The sequence below is a fragment of the Tenrec ecaudatus genome, chromosome 13 (assembly GCF_050624435.1).
Source record: "Tenrec ecaudatus isolate mTenEca1 chromosome 13, mTenEca1.hap1, whole genome shotgun sequence".
NCBI lineage: Eukaryota > Metazoa > Chordata > Mammalia > Afrosoricida > Tenrecidae > Tenrec > Tenrec ecaudatus.
In genome coordinates, this window is record NC_134542.1 from 113,537,182 (window position 1) to 113,559,313 (window position 22,132).

Genomic DNA, 22,132 nt, shown 5'->3' on the forward strand with positions numbered 1-22,132 from the left:
AGAGTACAGGCACACACTTGAATTCAAAGGCTAGTTTTAACTGATCACTGGTTTTCTTAAATATCTTTTCAATGAACTAGAAAATCTGCCTGCTCATTACATTAATTTTTTTGTTAGACTTGTTGTACATTAGTTTTTTTTAAATCATTTTATTGGGGGCTCATAAGATTTTATCACAATCCATACATACATCCATTATGTCAAGCACATATGAACATTTATTGCCATCATCATTCTCAAAACATTTGCCTTCTACCTAAGCACTTGATATCGGCTCATCGTTTTCCCCCTCCGTCCCCACTGCCCCCTCCCTCATAAACCCTTTATAATTTATAAATTATTATTATTTTGTCATATTGTACACTGTCTGATGTCTCCCCCTGCCCTCTTCTCTGCTGTGTATCCCCCAGGGAGGAAGCTATAGGTAGATTCTTGTAATCGGTTTCCCTTTTCTACCCCACATTGCCTCCACCCTCCAGGTATCACCACTCTCACCACTGGTTCTGAAGGGATCATCTGTCCTGGATTCCCTCTGTTTCTAGTTCCTATCTGTACCAGTGTACATCCTCTGGTCTAGCAAGATTTGTAAGGTAGACTTGGGATCATGATAGTGGGGGGGGGGGGAGAAGCATTTAAGAACTAGAGGAAAATTATATTTATATTAGTTTTTATACCTAAATCAAAATATAAATGTTGGAATATGTTGGGCATATAAAAATATAATATTGTCTCAGAAATATCCTGAGCTCTTGTTTTTCCATTTTTCTTTGTTTGATAATTTTATGAGCTCTTAAAAAGCTACTCTGGAAGGAAAAATAAAAACAAAGGCATCTCTATATCATAATCAAAACATAATTTGCTAAAATACTGGCTAATATTTACAGTTCAAAATTCAATGGTCTGGAGAGTGGTTATAAAATAGTAATTGCTTTCTTTTTTCTGAAAACAAACAAACAGACAAAACCCAAAGCACTCCGCATTGAAGCACTAATTAAACATCAGGCACAGTGATTCCTCTTGCTACCTTAAGTATAATGATGATGATGATCATCATCAACATCATCATCATCAAGTTGGGGGGAAATATATTTGCTTCCTAGCCAAACAGGACAAGACCACCATCTTCCCTGGTTCCTGGCCCATGTGAGAATGCCTCATCCATGGGAGCTGTCTCTCTACCTGAGATGAACAGACAACTATCTCCTGTTCCCTGACTAAAGCTGCAGAAGGACGCAGTCTGTAAACTTATCAGTTATTTCATGTTCCCAGCCTCATCCTCCCCTCGCATCTGTGAATAACTTGGATGATGTGTTCATGCTTCTTTGTAAACCTTCACATTGGGGATTGTCCTTTTGTGTAATCCTGGCACACGATTCAGGCTATATGACAGGAAAAGTATTAAAACTGTCCGTAATAATATTCAGAGCCCTTTAAACTAAAGATCAGCATGGTTTCTAGACAGGGAAAAACCACTATGTTTAGACCAACCTGGGAGATCATGGAATCATAGGAGTGTGCATTGTGACATTTGGAGTTATCGAGATGTGTAATTATATATAGTTTTTAGCTCCTATGTGGTTATATAATAGATATTCAATAAAAGTGGTTGTGTTGTCATTAATAATTTTGTTACACAACTTGGAAGGTGCAAAAACACTTGAGAGAGCATCCTTCTCATTCCATGCCAGATTAGACACCAAGCCGACAAGTAACGCTGAAAGTTACATTATGGGGACTGTACATATGTATGAATTATTGAGTGGAAAACTAATTTTCTTTACAAACCTTCATCCAATTAACCAAAATGTTTTGGAAAAGTATAAATATATTACTCAGTCATGAAGTAAATTATTTAGAGCTAAAATAACTTCCTTTGTTTTAAAAAATAAAGTTTTAAAGTTACGGAAGAGAAAGAAATATGGCGTGAGGACACCTCATCTTTGTGAAAAGAGCAGAAGGCCCTACTAACACAAGCAGAAGCTAAGTTACAAAATGGCCTTGAACAACTAGGACATGTTTGATAGTCAGTGGGTTATAAAGTGCAAATGTGTAAAATGAAAGCAGGGCAGAATCGTATAATAACATTTTTGGAAAAAGAAACCTAAGTTGACCAATAGCTACTATGAGTGAAGGAGGAAGCTGTTCTGCTCAAGGGACAGTGAGTTGATGTTAATGGTCGTGAGAGAGTTAGGCAAAGGATATCAATAAAAATGATTGCACGACACAAAGAGTCTAATCAAGGGCATTGACTTCAACATGTAGTTGTCAAATTGGAGAACATTTTGTTATGCAAATAGTTTTGCCATAATTAAGAATTTACACTAATAACAATGAATACAAGAAGAAAATGTTCAAAAATGGATTATGGTAGTTTTTGTATAACTCTTCTTGTTTGAAGAATTGAATTGTGTGATCTGTGGGTGAAGTGACAATAAAACTTAAAAAAGAAGTATTTGTCATTAAAGAAAGCACCTTTGAAAATGGTTATGCAGCTGAACTCTATATGCGAATTATTATATGCTTATTTTCCTTGTTCATCTTACTGTGATGAAGGCCTGGAATTGAGCAAGGCAAGGGCATTTTTTTAAATGTCAAATATCTCTTGTTGAATTTTTTTGTTTGCCTCCTCAAGAAAAAAGCTTTTTGTTTTCCCTGTGCTACTAGTCCCAGACCCAAAGCCACGGTATTTTCAATCACTTCATATGCATGTGAAATTTGAACATTGAGTAAGGAAAACTCAAGAAGAACCCATGCATTTGAATTATGGTTCTGATGAAGATTTTTGACAGGACCATGTACTGCAAAATGGAACAAACACATCCTTCTTGGAAGTATGGCAAGAATTCTCCTTAGAAGCAAGCATGCAGAGATTTTGTCTAAGCTACTCCAGGCATGTTATTAGGAGAGACCAGTCCCTGGAAACAGACATCGAGTTTGGTAAAGCAGTGGGGCAGCAAAAAAGAAGAATATCTCATACAAGATGGCTGGAATAGTGGGTTCAAATATATGAACGACACACAGTGGCTGGAATAGTGGGTTCAAATATATGAACGACGGTGAGGCTGGTGGGGGACCAGGCGGTGTTTCCTTCTGTTGTACAGTCTTACTGTGATTCAGTACCGACTCAATGGCACCTAAGAATACTAATAAAATATTTCTGAGAGCAGCATTGTGAGTATATTATGAACAACTAAAGTAGTATCTGAGCAGTGATATATTATCTATGGAAGAGAAATTACCTGTGGGCACTTGCTCCATGGACCCCAGTTAGACATGACACATTCATTGGGGCACAGCAGAGAACAGGATTGAGTGTCTGGGGGTTTTTCATGCTGGTTGCACAGGATACTGTCCACTGCTCCACCTTCCATGTCAGCAGTATTCACACACCTGTCAGGCAAGATTCCAACATGAGGTGATTACTTGAAACCGTAAAAAGTAAGCTTAATTATAGTGTGGCATAATTACTTATCCTTTGATGATACCTTAACAATAAAATACAGATAGTAGAGGGACCAGGAACAAAAATTTAATCCTGAGCAGTCAACTTTTATGGAGTTATAAACTCCGTAAAAATGCTTATTCGACACAGCAGAAGTGAATAATAAAAGTAGAAACAATTGTTGGTTTTTAAGAACACTGAATTTAAAGAGACTCTAAATATTACTAAATACAACATTGAGTGAGATTTCCTTTTACTGTATAAAATTCAGAAACCTCTGTGATAAGGCCTTGCTTCACCTTGCCTGGTTCAGGAGTCTCATTGATTTGGTGGCTAAGATGCAGTTATCTTCCATGATGAAATCTCACATAGTGTAAACAACATGATGAGATCTTCATTATGCAATCAATCAATTGAATGAGGATTTCCTTGGGAGCATGGCCAGCTTCCAACTTATTGGATCTTGAGCCTTCAGTTTGTCATACTGCCTGCTGATCCTGAGAGTGTTATCCACCAAAATTGGATTCATTTGCTTCCACAGCCAGAAGTTGCCTTCTGATCTGTAGATATTGGATTCATCAGTTCCAATAGCTATATGAGTCAGGAGAAGCCTCCAGTCTGACATCTGAACCATGGACTAGAAACGTGCCAGCCTCTACAACTGTGTGAGTTATTTCCTTGAGATAAATCTCTGTATATGAATATGTTTTTTAACTCTAGAGAATTCTGACCTCAACTAGTACTTAATCTGTTTCCTTGAATAAATCCATATTTTGTAGTAGTCTGTGCTTTCCCACCTCTGTAACCCTTTTGGAACTCCCCACATTTCCATCTCATCCCCTCTAAACTTTACTAATCTTTGACCAACTAATTTAAGGTCAGAGTGAAATGTAATTTGATACATATTGGATTTAAGTAAGATGTTGTGTTGTAAACTGAAGGGCAATAAGCAAGTATTTTCAAGCAGTAATTGAGCTTAGAGTCGAAGTACATATTCTAGTTAGTTGAACTACTCCATATTGTTTTGATATAAGTGCTGGGGAAAGCAAAACAAGAAAAATATATTGTTGAGTGAAGATTCAGTGAAATTAGAGTCAAAGTATGGAATTACCATACATACGCTAGAATAGATATTTTTAAATATGGGGAGGGAAACCCAAGGATTGGCAAAGACATGGAACAGTTTCCATTCTTTCATTTTGCTGGCTAGAGTATGAATTACTTCAAAGTGTTTTTGGCAGTATAATTCCTCTTCTCGTTGTGCATGTAAAAAAGTACAAAATTGTGGACCAAATGAAAACATTCATAGCATAATACATAATCACCAACATTAAAACCAAGGGGAGTTTGGGAGAAAACAATAAAGGCAGGACTGGAGTGGGAGCACTGGAGCTGATCGTGATTGTACAACCCATTTTAGGGGTGAATCAACTATGGGGGTGGAGGGAATGCTCTGGGATGGATGTAATGGTGATCACACGATTCCCCCTTGCTGTGTTTAAATGACTGAACTGCTCAATTCTAGAGTATATGAATTGTGTGACAATTAAACTGTTGAGAAAAAGAATAAAACCATTTTCTGATCTGTTATACATATATATATATATATATATATATATCAAAGGGAATGGATGAGAATATTATGGAAAATTAACCCAACTGAGTATTTTATACTAATGAGAATCAATCAGCTTCTGTTACAGAAATAACATGGACAAAATTCTCAAAACGTCTGTTGAGCAAAAGGAGCTAAACACAGAAAGCATATGCCATTTTATAATACTTTATATAAAGTTCAAAAAGAGAATAATAATCTGTTGTTAAGAATGTTAGTAACTGATAGGAGTTTAGGTGGTGCTGGTAAATTTCTGCTTCGTGAACTCTGTTTACAATGTGAACAAGTTTTTGGATTTCTCTGTATTTATATAACCCCTCCGAATTCACTCAATGGCAATGAGTTTGGTTTGTGAATGGGTCACTGGGTCCCACTTAGCAGCCGTTTTGCTGTACTCTGGTGGTTTCCATGTTGCTGGGATGCTGGAAGCTATGCCACTGGTATTTCAAATACCAGCGGGGTCATCCATGGTCAACAGGAGAGCTTCCAGACTGAAAAGAGACTACAAAGAAGGAATAGGCTGTCCACTTTTGCGGGATTAGTTCTGAAAATATTATGGCTTGTGAGTAAGGGAAGACGGGGAGGGAGTGGAAAAAGATGAGGACCTTATACCAAAGGTTCAAGTATCAAAAAATGTTTTGAGAATGATGATGGCAACAAATGTATAAATGGATGGATGGATTGTGATAAGAACTGTAAGAGCCCCCAATAAAATGATTTTTTTAATTAAAAAAAGGAAGACAAAAAAATCATTGAGAAGATGTGGCTGGCAGAAAGGCACAGAGAGATGAAATCCTGCCAGCTTTGATGTAAGCCAGGATTATTCCAATATTTGCATTCCAACAGCCAATAATTATTAATACACCTTTATTTCATGTATTATCAATTTCAGACTGAAGACACTGATAACATTTTTCAATTTCTCCATTGCGAGTTTTGATGGCAGGTGCATAAACCTGAATAATAGTTGTTTTGACGGGATTTCCTCGCATGCAGGTAGACATCATCCTAGCACAGACAGCACTGTACTTCAAGGTAGACCTTGACGTGTCCTTTTGGACAATGAATGCAGTGCCCGTCCTCTGGAAGCTGCCATTCCAGGTATTGTAAACCATAGGATTTCAGGTTCAAAAAGGCCAATATCAGTCCATTTCAGCTCATGAACACCTAGAAATTTGATCGTTATGAGTTCCATTTCATTTATTCCAACTCAAATTTTCCTAGATGCATGCTCTGGGACATTCCAAGTTCCAATGATTAATTGGTGTTTGCAGGATTTTCTTATCACTTTTGGTCATGTCCCATCAGCAAATGAGAGTCTGAAAAACTTCACTCCCACAGGCTTGACTCCATTCAAGTCCTTATGGATAAGTGAACCTTGAGACGGCAGCTCGCTATCAGCCATATTCTCAGTGCCTTCTGACCTGAGGGGCTCATCTTCTGGCACTCTGATACTGTTCTGAACTTTTCAGTATCTGGCAATGTTTCCATGTTCACCATAACATTTCCAGTGGCTTATTTCACAGAAGTGACAGCCCAGTCCTATCTTGTGGTTTGCTCCTAGTAGGAAAGCTCTGTTGAAAACTGTTCACTTTGGTGACCTTGCTGGTATTTGAAATGCTAGTGACATGGTTTCCAACATCACAGCAACACGCAAGCCACCACAGTCCAACAAAGTGACAGACAAGTGCTGGAAGGCACACCTTCAGGACACCTTTATTCTGCTTTCCATATTGGACTTCTTTAATAGTTTCCCAGAATATTGGCAGTTAAAATAATCCATTTCCAGAGAAATTAAGCAGAATTTACTCCAGGGGTTATTACAAACTCATGAACAAACTCTTAAATAGATAGGTATACCCTAATAGGAATAGTGTGACTATCGCCTGCACACCATCTTTGTCTTTGTCATCTAGTCTTTCCATCTCATCACAATGCAACTCAGATTCATTGTTAAACTGTCCCAAGACATCGTGATATCTCCACTAGCTCCCCGCTAACTACTCTTGAACTCATTTCAACCATGATCTATTATCCTATCAGAGATCTCTCTAGACAGACTCCCTATCGCAAAATTCAAGGGTCAAATCTCTGATCTCAACTTAGTAAACTTCTCAGAAACACATGAAGCAATTAATAATTCATTATTTCTTGTCTTCCCAAACCTTATTGGAAGTTTCTCTCCCGTTCTACTCGCTCTTCACTTTGACCCTTCATTCTGACCCTCATTTGTAGGATCCTTCTCTTTGCTCTAATCTATCAATGTTAGAGTACCTCAAGGATCAATTTCTCCTCTTATCGTTCTATATCACACTTATGTGCAAACTATGCCCAAATTTATATCCCCGTTCTCAGCCTTTCCCTTGAGACCCAGAAGATAATCTTCTAGTGGAAAGCCTAATACCATCTTAAACTTGGTGTGTTCAAGACCAATTCTTAAAATTTCTCTTGCAAGTCAGCTTCTAATATTGCTTCTCAATTGCATAATCACTTATTTAGTTGCTCAGGTATTGTTGCTATATATCTAGGCCCTCCTCTGACACTTCTTGGGTAGAATTTTTAATGGCTTGGTTGTTAGCACCTAATAATAACTCATGACCTGACCTAACGCAATGTAATTACAGTCAATCCGTTGTAAGCATCTATCATGGGATAAGATTAGAGTAGAAGCAATACCTTTACTCAGAGCATGGCCCTAATGCAATTAATTGCCATGTGGATGTGGCCTGCTTCCAATATATGTGGATGATTGCATATGGCTGTTTGCTTTTGCTAGGTCTGGATCTTTTGTACAGCTTATCAACCTTCTGATTTTAGGACTTCAGCCAATGGCTTGACATCTTGGGAGTTGTCAATAGGCTACCATTTCACCTTTTGTTTTGAGAGTTCTTTTCATACTAGAAGAAGCCTACTGGGAGGGAAGTGTGAAGTGTCACCGATAATTTACATATTTCACATTAAACTAGCTTGGACAGTCATTTTAAAAAGCTTTGAGGATGTAAGACGTAGGAGATACAAGTTTTATGGAGAAAGAGGTGAAAGTCTAAAATCTGCATAGCCTGAGCACACGAGTCCTTGAGGAAAGGGGCAGTGAATAAAGAGGAATAAAGAGAATTTATCTACTAGCTACTTGATTAGCTTACTGATGAGAAACACCTTAGTAATTTTTCCAGCAGCTTTTTCAATGATCCTTCTTAGTGGTGATCTTTTTTGACATGGAGACTGAATAAAGTAAGTTCATTTTTATTGTTTAGAAAACACATAAATAATTTGGCTACAGCTTTGGAACTGACTTTAAGAATTAATTCAAAGGGGACACTGATTTGGACACTGTCTATCCATTTGAAAGGGTGCTTCCTAAATCATGTATAACGTACACTATTCCCATGATCTTGAACAGTTGACTATACTGCCTTTTCTTCCTTATTTTACATTTTAATAATTTCATTAAAATTAAAATTTTTAATTTGTTCAGTCTTTAGCATCTACTCCATGATCCAAGTTGGTTAGCAACTTTTTCGTTTTGACTTCCAAATCGTTTCTAAATAGGCAATTCTGACAATCATAGGCCAAGTATTTTCTTTTTGTTATCATTGTTTTGTTTATGAAATAAAACCTTAAAACAGCTTCTCTGGGAAATAATCTACCATTTTTCAGAATTTGATCATAGTTGTGCTCTTTGGTTATTAAAATACATAGCTACTCTTTAAATGGAGGGATTAAAAGTTATGTTTTCAATATATTGACATCCAACATTCAAAGAAACATTCCCATCAACTCTACTAATAATTGTGTTAAAAAAGAAATAATAACACAGATGAAAATGTCAGTTTGCTAATAGTCTGCCCACTATTAGTTCTCTCCGTATGAAAGTTATTTGTAGAAGTGACAGGGCTGTAGCCACCTGCGGAATGCTAAGGGTCAACAACAGCATGTAAGGATCCTTCAAAGATGAGTGAAAACAGGGTATAAAATGTTAAAATCACAGGACATGTAAATAAGCAACAAGGTTGTTTTTACTTTTAAAACTCCGTAGGTTCCACTGCTCCCATCCCCGAAATGTCTCCATTTGCACATACCTGATCGTCCCGGATCGCATGCCTTCTCCACACCGCAAGGACCTCAGCTCATTGTTGATTTTACATGAAGACCAGTGTTCGACAACCCAGGAATACTGATTGCACTCATTGTAGCATGGGACTGCCTCGTGCACCTATCAAGAAAAGTAAAGGCAAAAAGAAATGATATGGAATTATCTGAAATATATATATATATATAGGCGCTTATCTTTTAGTAATACCTGTTAAACATAGCTCAAGGAAGTATACTTAGACCCAAAGAGCCCAATTATATTCCCCGAGAAGCAGGATCTATTTGGCTTCTCTGAATTTACAGACTTGCCTTAAAAAGCATACAGGAGAAATCCACTAAAATATGATAGCATGGCTTCACAGAGGAGAACAAAGGACACTCATTTCCTAGCACAGAGAAGACGAATTCCATTATCATTTCATTTCCTCAAAGAGCCCACAAAGCATCTATTAGATGATCCAGCTCTCAATTATGTGCTATATTGTATTCTCAAATGTACCTTAAGATGCCAATTGAAACAAATCCATATAAGGAGAATTTACTTTTAAATATAAGAGGTTCTTAGAATGCATAAGAAAACTGGTATTATTTGCACGGGAAATTTCTTTTTGTGCACCCCCAAATGATCAATGCTAACAGGCAATCATTTAACCTCCTGGGCATGGTGACTTCATAGAAATTTAGCTACTTGTAAGATATTTTCAGAGGATAGCTGAAATACACACAAACACACACACACACACTAACTCTTAGTGGCTGTGTAGATTACTTACTATGAATATTTACAATTTTATGATGAAAGCAATGAGTATGGTAAACGAATTTCGAGGGTACTTCTTATGCATTCGCTTGTGGAAATGTCCCTCAGATCCTGATGGGCAGTTAATAGAGTTTGTCAGCCTTTGTGGGGCTGTGTTTAAATGCACAGCTCCTCCATCAGAGGCACAGCACTCTCCTTTTGTAAGAAAGGCAAAAAGGGGTTCCATTGTCTGGTATGCAGCTCTGGATCACCAAGGTGGCTCTATTACAGGCATTCTGATAAATAGTAGCTCAGCCTTCTGTCAAATTAATCAATTAACGCCTTCTTTTTAAATAAGAATGGAGCCCCAGTCCTCCCCCCTATCCCCCCCCCCCCCCGCCTGTTTTCTTAGTACCTACAGTTGTAATTGATGACTAAGCAGTGCTGTCCAAGCAGCAGCAGTGTTTGCAGGTTTCTCTCAGTGCCAGGATACTGTTAAGCACTTGGCCGATCAGAAAATAAAACAGATGAGAGTACTGAGAGGTCATGCTAGGTGGAAACCAAGTGAGCTTAGCCTGTTTATGAGCCTGCATTTTAGGAATCACAAATAATTCCAGAAACTACTTTTGGCTGTCTCCCAGAGCGTGCACAAGGAGAAACTGCAAAGTGAAAAACATATGAGGCCACATGCAAGGAGATGGGGACATGGAAGTGGAAATGGGCGTGAAGACAGTAAGGAATTAAGTAAGAAAAGAATCACAAAAGAATGCAATGAAAGGGCCAGAAGCCAGAACCTATATTAGAATAAGGGGGCGCTAAATCATAACTGAGAAAAGTCTGACCAGAAAACACAGGTTTCTAAAGGAGAGAAAAATTACAGATATGAAAAGACACGACCTCAATGGAACTGATAGCACAAAATTGAACTGATGATTTATCTGACTGGACTTCACCATGGCAATGGGGGCTGGATTGGGGGGCTCATTCTATGAACTCTTCAGTATCTATGAAAACTTAAACAAAGCTTTGGAGCTTTCTCAGGGGACAGAAGTTATCTATTCGAAACCACATTGCACAAATATGGAAATGGGTGACAAAATTTATTTTAAAAATGTATTTTTCCCACAACTCATGCAAACTGGAAAGCAAATAGGTGGTATAAATTTTCTAGAATGGATCTAGTTTCTACTTTGTTGTACCGTGGTGGCTTGCATGTCACTGTAATTCTGCTACTACACCACCGGCGTTTCAAATATTAGCAGGGTCCTCATGGCGGCTCAGTTTCAAGGGCGTTTCCAGACTAAGACAGTGGTGGAAGAAAGATCTGGAAGTCACTTGTGAAACTTGGCCAATGAAAGACTATGTGTCCTATAATATTGTCTGATAGAAGCTGGGGTTCTGTGTTAGAAGACACACAGGAGACATAGTGACTTCAACAATGTACTCCAGTATTCACATGATCATGACCATGGTGAGGACCTGAACAATGTTTCATTGTCTTATATATGGGACTGTAACTGGGCACACTGATTCCATGCCACCTAACAAACCTAAATACTAGCCAGAAAGTGCATTATCTTTTTCTCCTATAAAGGCCTGAGGGCGAAGGGAAAGCTATTTACCCTGGGCACTAAAAAGGCTTGACCATCCTTTCACATACCAGTTTAATTTTTTATTCTTTCAGCTCCAGAAATCGACATCTGTAGCACAGTACTATGTGGGCATATGCCGACACCCCCGCTTGACTAACGATGTAAAAATTAATAGCCCTGAGGGAAACCCAGTCACATGGGATCATTGGAGTTCTTCCTCACATGTATGTCTGCCATCGTTATTTGCTCATGCCCTCCCAGCTAGTTGACAATTCCTTTCCCTTCATTCAAAACCCAAGTGAATCCTATTATCCACAAACTTCTCATATGACACCATTTGGCACTTCATTGGCACTCTGTGGTATAGTCCCAGCTTCAAGAAGTCCAATTATAACAGAGTGTCCAGGCCTGAGGGTGGGACAGAGTGTCACTTAGGTTGCTGGGGGGAGGGGGGAAGACAAGTGACTTCTGAAAGTCCTCAGTGTGACTCCTCTTAGCATCCTCTCTTCTCTTAGGCTGATGTGCTGCAGCTGAATTACTTAGCACGGTTCTTGTAGCTGTAGGGTGTAACATCCACTGAAGGACTAGGTGGGAGCAAGCAAATCACGTTTTGGAACTCTCTTGTGGAGGTTGTCCAGCCATTAACTATCTGGGTGAGCGATGGGTGTCAGAAACAGAAAGAAAGAACCTCACGACCACCCAGAATTAAAGCTACCAGCTGAGCCTTTGCGAGGTCTTTGCACAGAGAAGCAGTAGCAAGAGTGTGACAGCGTGATGGCCTTCCTGTCCCCCGAATGAGTCAACCTGAGTACAGGGAACGTGGCTGATGTCCAACTAGGGAAAAGAAGGTGGCAGGGAGGAAACACATATGACTCTGCCACACCAAAGTCAGCCTCGGGTCGACAGTGAGTGATTTGCTTTCCCGCGGTGTAGGGCAGAGATGGCGTCCACACTATTTTCATACCCACTTAACTCCTTTTCTCCCCAACTCTTAATTATGACATGTCTACTTTGTACCTTTCAAAAAATACTCAGGAAAACATACTTTACACTCCACATCTAAATACGCTTCTAGTCTAACCAAAGCCAGACATGCAATGTTGGTACTGTGTGTCTACGTCAATGCAATTCAAACGTAACAAAAAGAGACACATACACATGTGAGAATCAGTCAGGCAGAGGCTCTGTTTTCTTGCTCTGTACTTTACAAGTCACTGGGGGTGGTGGCACTCAGTATTTATTGAGTTGAAACTCATTTTTGAGGGAGATGCAGAAGTCTAAATGACCCTCATCTAATTCTCTAGAAAAAGAGGCCAACTGAATCCAACATGGAAGGGGTATTTTACAAAACACAAAGTGGGAATGAGCATCTTTTCTTTCCATTATGGAGCTGCGGTGAAGGATACAAAGCACTGAACTCCCCCCTCCCCCAGGGGCTGCGTGATGTTGGTGCTCTTGGGGGGGACAGGCTGACCTCCATTAAGAATGGTGAAAATCGCCTCCTTACAGCCCCTGTCAGACAGGATCACAAACAGTGACAAAAGGCACAAAGGCAGCAGGCCATTCAAGAATAAAAATTAACTACCCAGAGGCCCAATTGTGTCTTGTGTCAGTCCTTTATGTTCGGCTATTTCATATTGCTATTTAGTTGGTGCTTATGATAGTTTTATAATGGAAATGTGTTAAAGTGCTCATTTTACTAGGGAATCATTTGAAAATGTTCCGAAGGAGAGAAATGAACCATGGGAAAGTTAAATGAAAATCATTTCCAAATGACACAAATTAGGAAGAAAATAGCAGGGTTTAATAGGGCTATAGATCCTTAAAAAATATGCCACTGAAAAATCTCAATCCTCAGAGAGAGGCAGGATTCCGTTCTCCCTGTAATGAGTACTATTTGTTACTTCCTCAGCTGGAAATTCTGTTTATAATTTAGTCAGTTTCAGAGTCATATCCTGCACTCATTTCTTGAGTCAGTTTTTCAGTATTTATTAAATAAGTCTCCATGCACTGCACTGATCTCTCTAATTAAATACTGTTTCCCAACACCACTTCTCCAGTTACAGACTGACTTCCCTCAAAAAACGCTTAGAAAAGGGAGCCTCTTTGGAGACCAGGGCTCAACCGAAACAAACACGGCAAGAGCACTAATCACAAACAACAACAGCAATCCCAGCCTTCAATGTTTCACCGTAATAACTGCTCAGTTGAAGAATCTGCTGCCCGTGGAGAACCAGGTCACAGCTTGACTGAAGGCTTCCACACAGGACACCGAGGCTTCTCAGTAGAAGGCAGAAATAAACTCAATAGTCCATTTGGGGACCATACATCTGGTTCGAGCCCATTGTAATGGGACAGGAAATGGTTTTTAGGTGTGCCGAGGTCAATAGAAGCAATATGCACTCTCTCTCCTCCAAATATTGTGAACTCTATACACCAAAAGGCACAAGAGAATCAGCTGCCAGTGAGGCCATTTCAATTCATTGTGTCTCTGTGTACGGTGCAGAATTAACTGCACTTCCTAGAGTTGTTACGGCTGTGACCATTTGGAAGGTCATCACAAACCCTGGTTTCTGGATGGACACAACCTGCCATCTCTCTGATGACCCACTTGAACCATTTGCACGACCAAGGGACGTGCAGCTGTACACAGAGGGGGTTGAGATTTGCCTTTATCAGGTCGCCTCATTATCCCTTAATTAAGCGTCTTCCTCCTAGCCCTTCTTTCTGTTCCTCTCGCTGTTCCTTTTCTACAACTCACCCTGTTTCCTTCAGAGGTGTCCCCAAGGCTGCACTTCACCACCAGTTACCAAACTCATATTTTTCTTTGACACAAGCTGCAACTAAGTTGTACTCTGTCCAACTATGAATAATCTTATCCACTGGAAAGTATATTTAAAAGACACAAGTCTAGTTTGTGTTTGTCCATCACACATTTGCGTTTGCTTGTGCACAGTGTAATAAATGTAATGTGAACATTCAGTTCTAACTAAACTGCACCTTACAGGTGTACTCATCAAAATTGCCTGGTCCTCCCTGGATGTGATTAGTCTTGTCGCCCAGCAGAACGTACTGGAAAGTAGGTTATTGCAGAAATAGTTAGGTTAAAATGCAACACCCTACCCTTTATTTTCCTTTTTGATCCGTTTATAACTTGTTCTAGTTTTATTATTTTCTGCATGCTTTTGGATTGCATTTCTTGTATGTTTTATTTGTTATTATTGGGAGGGTTATGATTTTCTTGATGTGAAATCAGGATGGTAAATTTATAGAGACAGGAACTAAATTACTAGTTCCTTTGGGTTATGATATGGGCGGTTGGGGGAAAATGGAGAGCTAATAATAATGGATACAAGAATGAAGAAAATTATTTGTAATTGATTGTAGTGACAATTTAACCAGCCTGATATATATTTAAAACATTGAATTGTATGATGTGCACAATATATGTCAATAGAATAATTTAAAAATCACACACACATACACAAAGCTGCACACTCAAAAGAATAAGGCACCTGAAAAAGGTTACCTAGGAATACAAAGTGGGTTGATATTTGGAAATCTATTAATATTACATACAGGTAGATGAAATAAGACAAAATTTTCAGGAATTGCAATGTACTTCTCCAGAGTAGAACTTTCTTCACATTACCAAACATATTCACTTCAAAAACAAAGAGACAATTGAACATTGTAGGTATTTAAACAATTAAATCAGAAATAATTGGAAACAAAAGAAAAGGGAAAAACCCACTCCAGGGGAATGTGGTGTGCAGAACTTTCTAGTTCCCATAAGACGTTGTAGGTCAGAGCTCAAGCATCACAAGCTAGAAACAGTTGGTATGAATGATCTCTACTCACATGTGGGAATAATAAAAATTCAAGGAGACAAATGAATCAACCAAAGAAATGTGAGATAACTCAGCTAAGACTCAAAGTAGGATGATCTGAGAAAGTGTACATCCCTACTGGTTACACTGAGAGTGCATGGAATCTGCTCCCAAAGACACGGAAAATGTATCCAATTATGATGATCATATGAATGTTTCTAAATTTCTGACAAGGAGAATCCAAGATGCTGGTATGGCCCAAAACTGGTTTCCTTAGATATTTAGAAACTAAAAAAAAAGTCAGGCTGCCAGCACATACTCTCGTGCCTGGATTCCAGCGGCCACCACTACTCTGGAATGTGCAATGTGCTCCGTCTTTTTACTTGTGAACTTTTAAAAAGACTACAGCTGACCCCAATGCCTCTGCATACGTTCTATGCAGAAAACTTATTAACAAAGACATGATTGGACTTTGAAACCAACAAATAGGAAGATAACCATGAGAATCTCTTTATCGGCCACATTACCATCTTCTAAGGATAGAGGTGTTCAATGTATGTGCAGACTGAAGGCTGTAATATTACAAAGAGGGCCAAGAACATGTTCATGCACCAAACGTGTTCTGTTGCCTCGATGTGTAATACCCTCTCACACATCTTGGTACCACCCTTCAAGTTAGGGTAAGCTGGATGGAATGAATGAAATTTTAACTTCCTCTGAAAGTATTTGTGTTAGCCTGGGAACTTTAGAGAAACAAATCCACAGAAACCCATGTATAAGAGAGAGTTTTATATAAAGGTTAAGTGCGCATCAAGAAAACATCCCAACTCAGTGCTGCCCAAGCCCACAAGTACAACATTAACCCATAAGTCTGACACCAATCCACAAAGTCCTCTTCCATCTCACAAAACAGACACAAGGAAGTCGACTACAGGAGGAAGGCCGAGCATGTAAGCATCTGAGCACTGGCAGGGGTCTCCACATGGGTGCTCAAGCACCCAGGGCTGCATCAGGATAGGTCCATGTGGCTTCTCCTTGGGGATGTCTTGCAGGAAGAGAGCTTTGCCAGCTAAATCAGGGAACTGCTAAGGCAGCTCTACCCTGGTCCGACCATCAGAAAGCAAGAGACCTGAGAACCCGAAAGGCGAGGCTCATTGAGTCATTTATCCCTCCGCCCTTCAATTAACCCCACGTGTGTTTATTGGCCAGGTTGGCACAATAAACTACCTCAGTATAGCTGAATTCAAAGAAGCTGGTAGCTGTTCTCTCATTAGGAAGTTTCTCAACCCAGGAAGACACAAAGTCTTCATATGAAAATGGAATCATTGCCTTTAAGCATTAAAGACAAAACAAACAAACGCACTTCCATGGAGTCAATGCTGACTCATAGCAAACCCCTCTGGGTTTCTGAGGCTGTAACTGTTGATGGGAGTAGAAAGCCCAGCCTTTCTCCCACAGAGTTGGTGGTGGTTTCGAACCGCTGACTATGAAGAACACAGCCCAACTCACAACCACACCTTAAGAAGAGCAATGACTTAAAACAAAACAAAGAACAATTCCAATCATTGAGTCAAGTTTGACTCATAGGAGCTTTGGTGGCGTCATGGTTGTGAGTTAGGCTACTAAGTTCAAGGTCAATGTTTGAAAGATGGGGCTTCCTGTTCTAGACTGTGAAGAGATACAGTCTAGAACTCACAGAAACAATTCCTTTTTTATTTACTTTAAACAACAGAATTTATTGTCTTACACTTGCAAAGGCTAAGCATCCAAATCAACATGCCAGCTGAATCATATCCTCACCCTCTGAAGTCTCTAGAGAAATAACATTATCTCTCCTAGTCTCTGACAGTTCAAGATGTCCTTGGCTATTGTGTACATTAGCACGGACTTTTCTTGGTTTGTCTCTCTGTGTCTGTTTTTCTCTTTTATTGATTTATTCATTTATCCTATAGGGTTGCTAGGAGAACAGGGATAGTCTAGGGTGGGAAATATTATACCTTAACACAGCCTGGCTACTTATAAGAGGATACGTTTAAAAGTATTTATTTTCTTTTGGCTTCCAGTTCCTACATGCATGGGTTTATTCCAAACAAAACTTATGTAAACCTGTCTCTGTGATCAGTGGATGGCTTCAGACAAGTTCTCTCAGTAATGCACTTATTTTCTTGGTCTTGTTCAGGTGTGGATATGTTTTGTGAAATTAAAAAAATATGATTTTAAGGTCAGAAAGGATCTAAAATCTTTAACAAAACTCAAGTAGACATCTTTTAAAATCACTTGTTTTGCAACAAGTTTATAGGAATGTTGGCCCCAAGCATTTAAGGATGGTCAAGAAGACTTCAAAGATGAAATCAATGGGGAGGTTATGGTGACTTGTTTTTAATTCCAAAGGGATAATCTTGGGAGGTTTTCTCAAAGAACAGGACAAACACAGAGACTTATGAAGAAAGTTTTTTTTTTTAAAAATGATAACTGTAGTAGTAGTAAAAGGGTTACATTGAGAAATTACACCGAGTTACACTGATAACTTTTTTTCCCATCACAATAATGCACCTGCTTAGTTTTTACAGTATACCAAGAGTTGTCCTGAGATAATTTTGTTACAGAAAACTGTACCTCACCAACCCTACAGATATGATGTTTTCCCTTCAGACTTCTTGTTCCCAACTTAAAGAACATTTAAAAAGAACAGAGCCCAAGTCCCTGGAGAGAGTCACAATTGCTGCTTTGGCATGATGTAAACCGTAGAGCAAGGAATTCTTCAGGGAACGATTAGAGCGATGGAAACACCGCCTTCGCCAGTGTGCAGAGCTAGAAAAAGGATATGTCAAGAAATAATAGCTCCCCATCTTGATAGTTATTTTTAATAACAATCAATTTTGTGTTGTAGCAAAACCTCAACCCCCTTCATGTTACCCTTGTATTTCTAAAAAAGATTTGATGCATAGGATAGCCTTCTTAACAAACGTGAATATTTTTACTTGAGTTCTAAACTTCAGCTTCTTTGCCTTTCATTTGCAGATGGGTTGTAGCCTTAAATTCCTTCCCTCTGGCCTGAATATCACTATCTTTTTTGCACTGATTAGTCAAGGTTGGAGACAACACTTGCATTTTCATGCATTGAGATCTATTTTTCCCTTTGTAAGATAAGGATTGAGGGAATCATGAGTGGCAGGACCCCAAGCCATGCCTGTGTTACCACCCCCCCCCTGATGTTTCATGCCTCTTTCAAGAACGTCACCCCACCTTACCCAGCACAGATGCGATCTCAGAGTAGAAGGGGTCACACAGCCTTCCACTAAAAGGTCCAGGCTAAAGTTTACTTGTCTGTGCTACTTTACTTTAGATTATTTATGATGGTAAATAAGTAGCATTCTCAGTTTGTCATACATACTATTATATTTTCTCCATCACATCTGCCTTTCATACTGGGCACCATTTAAACAAATAAATCGCGGTCGTAAAGTGATGTGTGCAAGTACTACAGAGTCAGTGTGCAGCACAGATATTGTGGGCTGGGTCCTCCAGAGTGTGTGGAATTTTATAAGTAGCGTACGAGCACATGAGGTCACTGAGAGACTCCCTCTGCATGAGGTGTGTGTCAGAGAATGGAGGGAATACAGTGACACAGACGAACTACAGAGCCCACACCGTGCTTCCCATCACGATGCAAACAACCATGGAAAAGAGACTCATTCCTGAGTCTCTGTTGACTCTGAATATTCCAGGCTATGACTCTCACTTCACAGCAAGGGATTTCTGCATTTTTACAGAATGCCAGGGCCCCTGTCGTGGTGGTCCTTCCAATTGTCATAGGACAGGTTGTGATGATGACTGAAGCTAACGGGATAAAAAGCAGTGCCGTGCTAGTGAGGTGTAATATCAGAAACTCTAGAAGATGGGGACTCGGTGCTCCTCAGCGAAGAGGCTGTGGCTCTCAGGGCGACTGGCTGCTCTATGGAGACCTGACCAAGGGTAGAGGAACACTGGTACAAGTAATGCATTTTCCACCGATGATATTCTGTGGGATCCTATCTAGGTGACTAGGAGAAAGTGAGGTGACAGATGGCTAGATAGAACTGGATAGAATCTGACCTCTGGGAATCAGATGAGAATAACAATTCCAACTCTATTGCAAAGAAGAGTCGGAAAGAGAAAGTGGTGGGCCTCCTCTCAGTTGGCAAAAGCTTCCTGGGTCAGACAGGAGTGTAAGTGTAAGGCAGGGTTAAGTGAGCAGAGCTCAGTTCTCCAAAACAAAGGTCTTAAGAGTTAGCAAATTAGAAGTATGTTGCGCTGTTTGGAATTTATCAAGACAGGGAGAAAGGAGAGTCTGAAGCAGCTAATTACATCTTTTGTTATGTAATTGTGAGAGTAGAATGAAGGCTTGGGGAAAACCTTCACTTTCTTAAGCAGCCCTAGTTGGGAGGAGCCTGGGTGGTTTGTTTTTCTTTCTTTCTTTTTTAATAGCTCCCACTTATCAGCAGTCAGGAGCATCACTTTACCGATATACCCTAGTACATGTGAAATATTTTTCTTCCTTAAATATATACAAGAGCTCTGTGGAGTATATCCTGGAAATCAATATTATTTGGATTACAAAAATGCATTTGTATACAGAAGCTGCATAATCCAAATTGCATATTCCTTAAGCAGAGTAAACTTCTGCTGGTGTGGCTGGACTATGAAATGCAAATGGATAAGGAAGAATGGTTTTAGTTAGGATTAATCTAGTATGAACTACTTGGAGGTGGGAGACTTGTCAATCCATGAAGCAAACAAATCAAAATCTGAATGTAGTTCTCATCAACTGCATGCCAAGGGCCATTGTGCATGAGCAACGCAGTCTGGAGAAGACAGCCAACTGGGCTAAGTGGATGATGAAACGCAATCAGGCTGAGTTTTACTTGTAAGCAATGGGAGGCAGGAAGGCATCTGAGATTTGGACTGAGAGAGCTATTCCACAGAAAGTTTGGGGGGAAATAAATCATTCTGAATGTAAGGAAGATGAGACTGTGACGACGTTGAAAAAACGAGGGGGTGGCAGTGGCTTCAGTATGAGGTTACAGAATAATGACCATCGTGAATTTTATTTCCGCCGAGCTTCTGATACATCACAAGGAAGAAGAGACATCGAGATATGGTAATGAAAAAGGAACAGACTTTCAAAATGTCAGTGTGACTTTCTAGAATCATATTCTAGAACTGAGGGGTACATGAAAGTAGCTGCTTTCCCACAGCAGAATTGTGAGGAAGCAGACAAGGTATCAGTCTCCCCAGTGCCCAAGTCCCAGGGAGTATTGCTAATGAGCAGAGTAGCAGACACCCACAGCCCTTTGCCAAGAAAACTTCCCCATAACATAGTTAACATCTTATTGCATCTCACATTGGCTTAGTTGTATAAAACCTGATGTCATGTGTGACCAGAAAAATCATCTGGTCTTCGGTAGGTTTGCTCAGAACTGCTTATCAACAGTTACCGTCTGCAAGCACAGAGCTCTGTCTGCCTTGAATTCTGGGCCCACATCTAAAAAGAAAGCCCCAAATTGGGATGAAATGCCTTTTCATGATATTTTTATGCAGTGAGAATGCTGAGCCCACAGTGCTAGGCAATCCTATCCTTAACACAAGCAAACCTTTCCTTAGGGGCTTACACATTGCCTCTCCCACAGTCTAACAGGGATTTTAAGGGTATTAAAGGACAAAAAGGAAGGAATTATTAAATATCACCTTTCTTCAATATAGAAAGACCAGTTTTAAAAAGGAGGTTTAAAATAAGAGTCAGAGTCTGTAAAACCCATCCCCAATATGGCTAATTTCTAAATGGTGCAGCTACCATCGAATCAGGTAGGAGGAATCGCTATATCTTTCATCCAGGAAAAGATGGAAGTTATTAATTCCTTATAGTTTGGGGGGGATGGGAAAATTAACATTATTATTTTTAAATCCACCTTAAATGGCTCTGGTACAAATATTTTATTACATACACACAGGGAAATCGGTTTCGTCTTTAGGTAGTAAAGATCTGCGAAGCAGTTCTAAGCTCATGTTTGTGCTTTAACGATGCTTTTTGTTACCCTGAGAAGCCAGACAGGGCACAGCATTGCTTTTCCTAATATGAACTCCTCATGTGAGCCCTCTCATAGCAAATCTGACGTGTTGGGTCGAAAAGTTAAAGTGAAGCGCACAGCTACAAGCGGTGTTTTATAACCAAGTGCGGCACAGCTTGACCTTTGCAGAAATGAGACACACGATTGATTAGATAATGGAATCCCTGTCCTTCACTTACATGGTGATAAATGGCGAACTTGGCTCTGATTTCCACTCTCATCTCCTCACTTGGGGATCCTTATTACGGACTAATTGAAAGCTGCTGCCGTAGGGAACAGCATACACTGGTGTGAAAATCCTTCCTTTGGATCAGGTACAGAGGAAGTGACAGAGACTGATCTAGGCTCCTTCTGCTGTTCACAAAATAAAATCAGAAGATGGCTGCTGAAGAAAAATAATCATTTAAGGTAGAATGCCAACTCGCCTCTGTATTAGTATCCTTCATTGGAAAGACCACAGATGGAAAAACACATCGTGTCTAACAAGAACAAATATTCCTCTAGCCAAAACAGCAAACCCACTGCCATCAAGTCCATTCTGACCCAGAACAACCTTCTTAGACTGGGTAGAAATGCTCTATAGAGTTTCCAGAGCTGTATTATTGTTTATTATTATTAGCGGAAGCAGATTGCCATATCCTGTGGAGCATCTGGTAAAATTCAAACTGCCGACCTGCAACTAAGCACCCTGAACATCATGCCATGAAGCTAAACC

At 39.7% G+C, this 22,132-nt stretch overlaps 1 protein-coding gene and 1 pseudogene across 2 annotated transcripts in view; one reads left to right on the forward strand and one right to left on the reverse strand.

Annotated features, from left to right (window-relative positions):
- The window catches only part of THSD7B (thrombospondin type 1 domain containing 7B), a 1,078,590-nt gene that overhangs the window by 116,668 nt on the left and 939,790 nt on the right, over nt 1-22,132 (reverse strand). For both annotated transcript variants that reach the window (XM_075530023.1, XM_075530024.1), the window contains exons 16-17: nt 9,137-9,270; nt 3,240-3,390 (exon numbers count right to left, since the gene is read on the reverse strand). In XM_075530023.1, the coding sequence (XP_075386138.1) occupies nt 3,240-3,390; nt 9,137-9,270 (285 nt within the window). The remainder of the gene's footprint in view (nt 1-3,239; nt 3,391-9,136; nt 9,271-22,132) is intronic.
- Nucleotides 19,042-22,132, forward strand: part of LOC142424756 (eukaryotic translation initiation factor 4E pseudogene) — a 31,682-nt pseudogene continuing 28,591 nt past the window's right edge.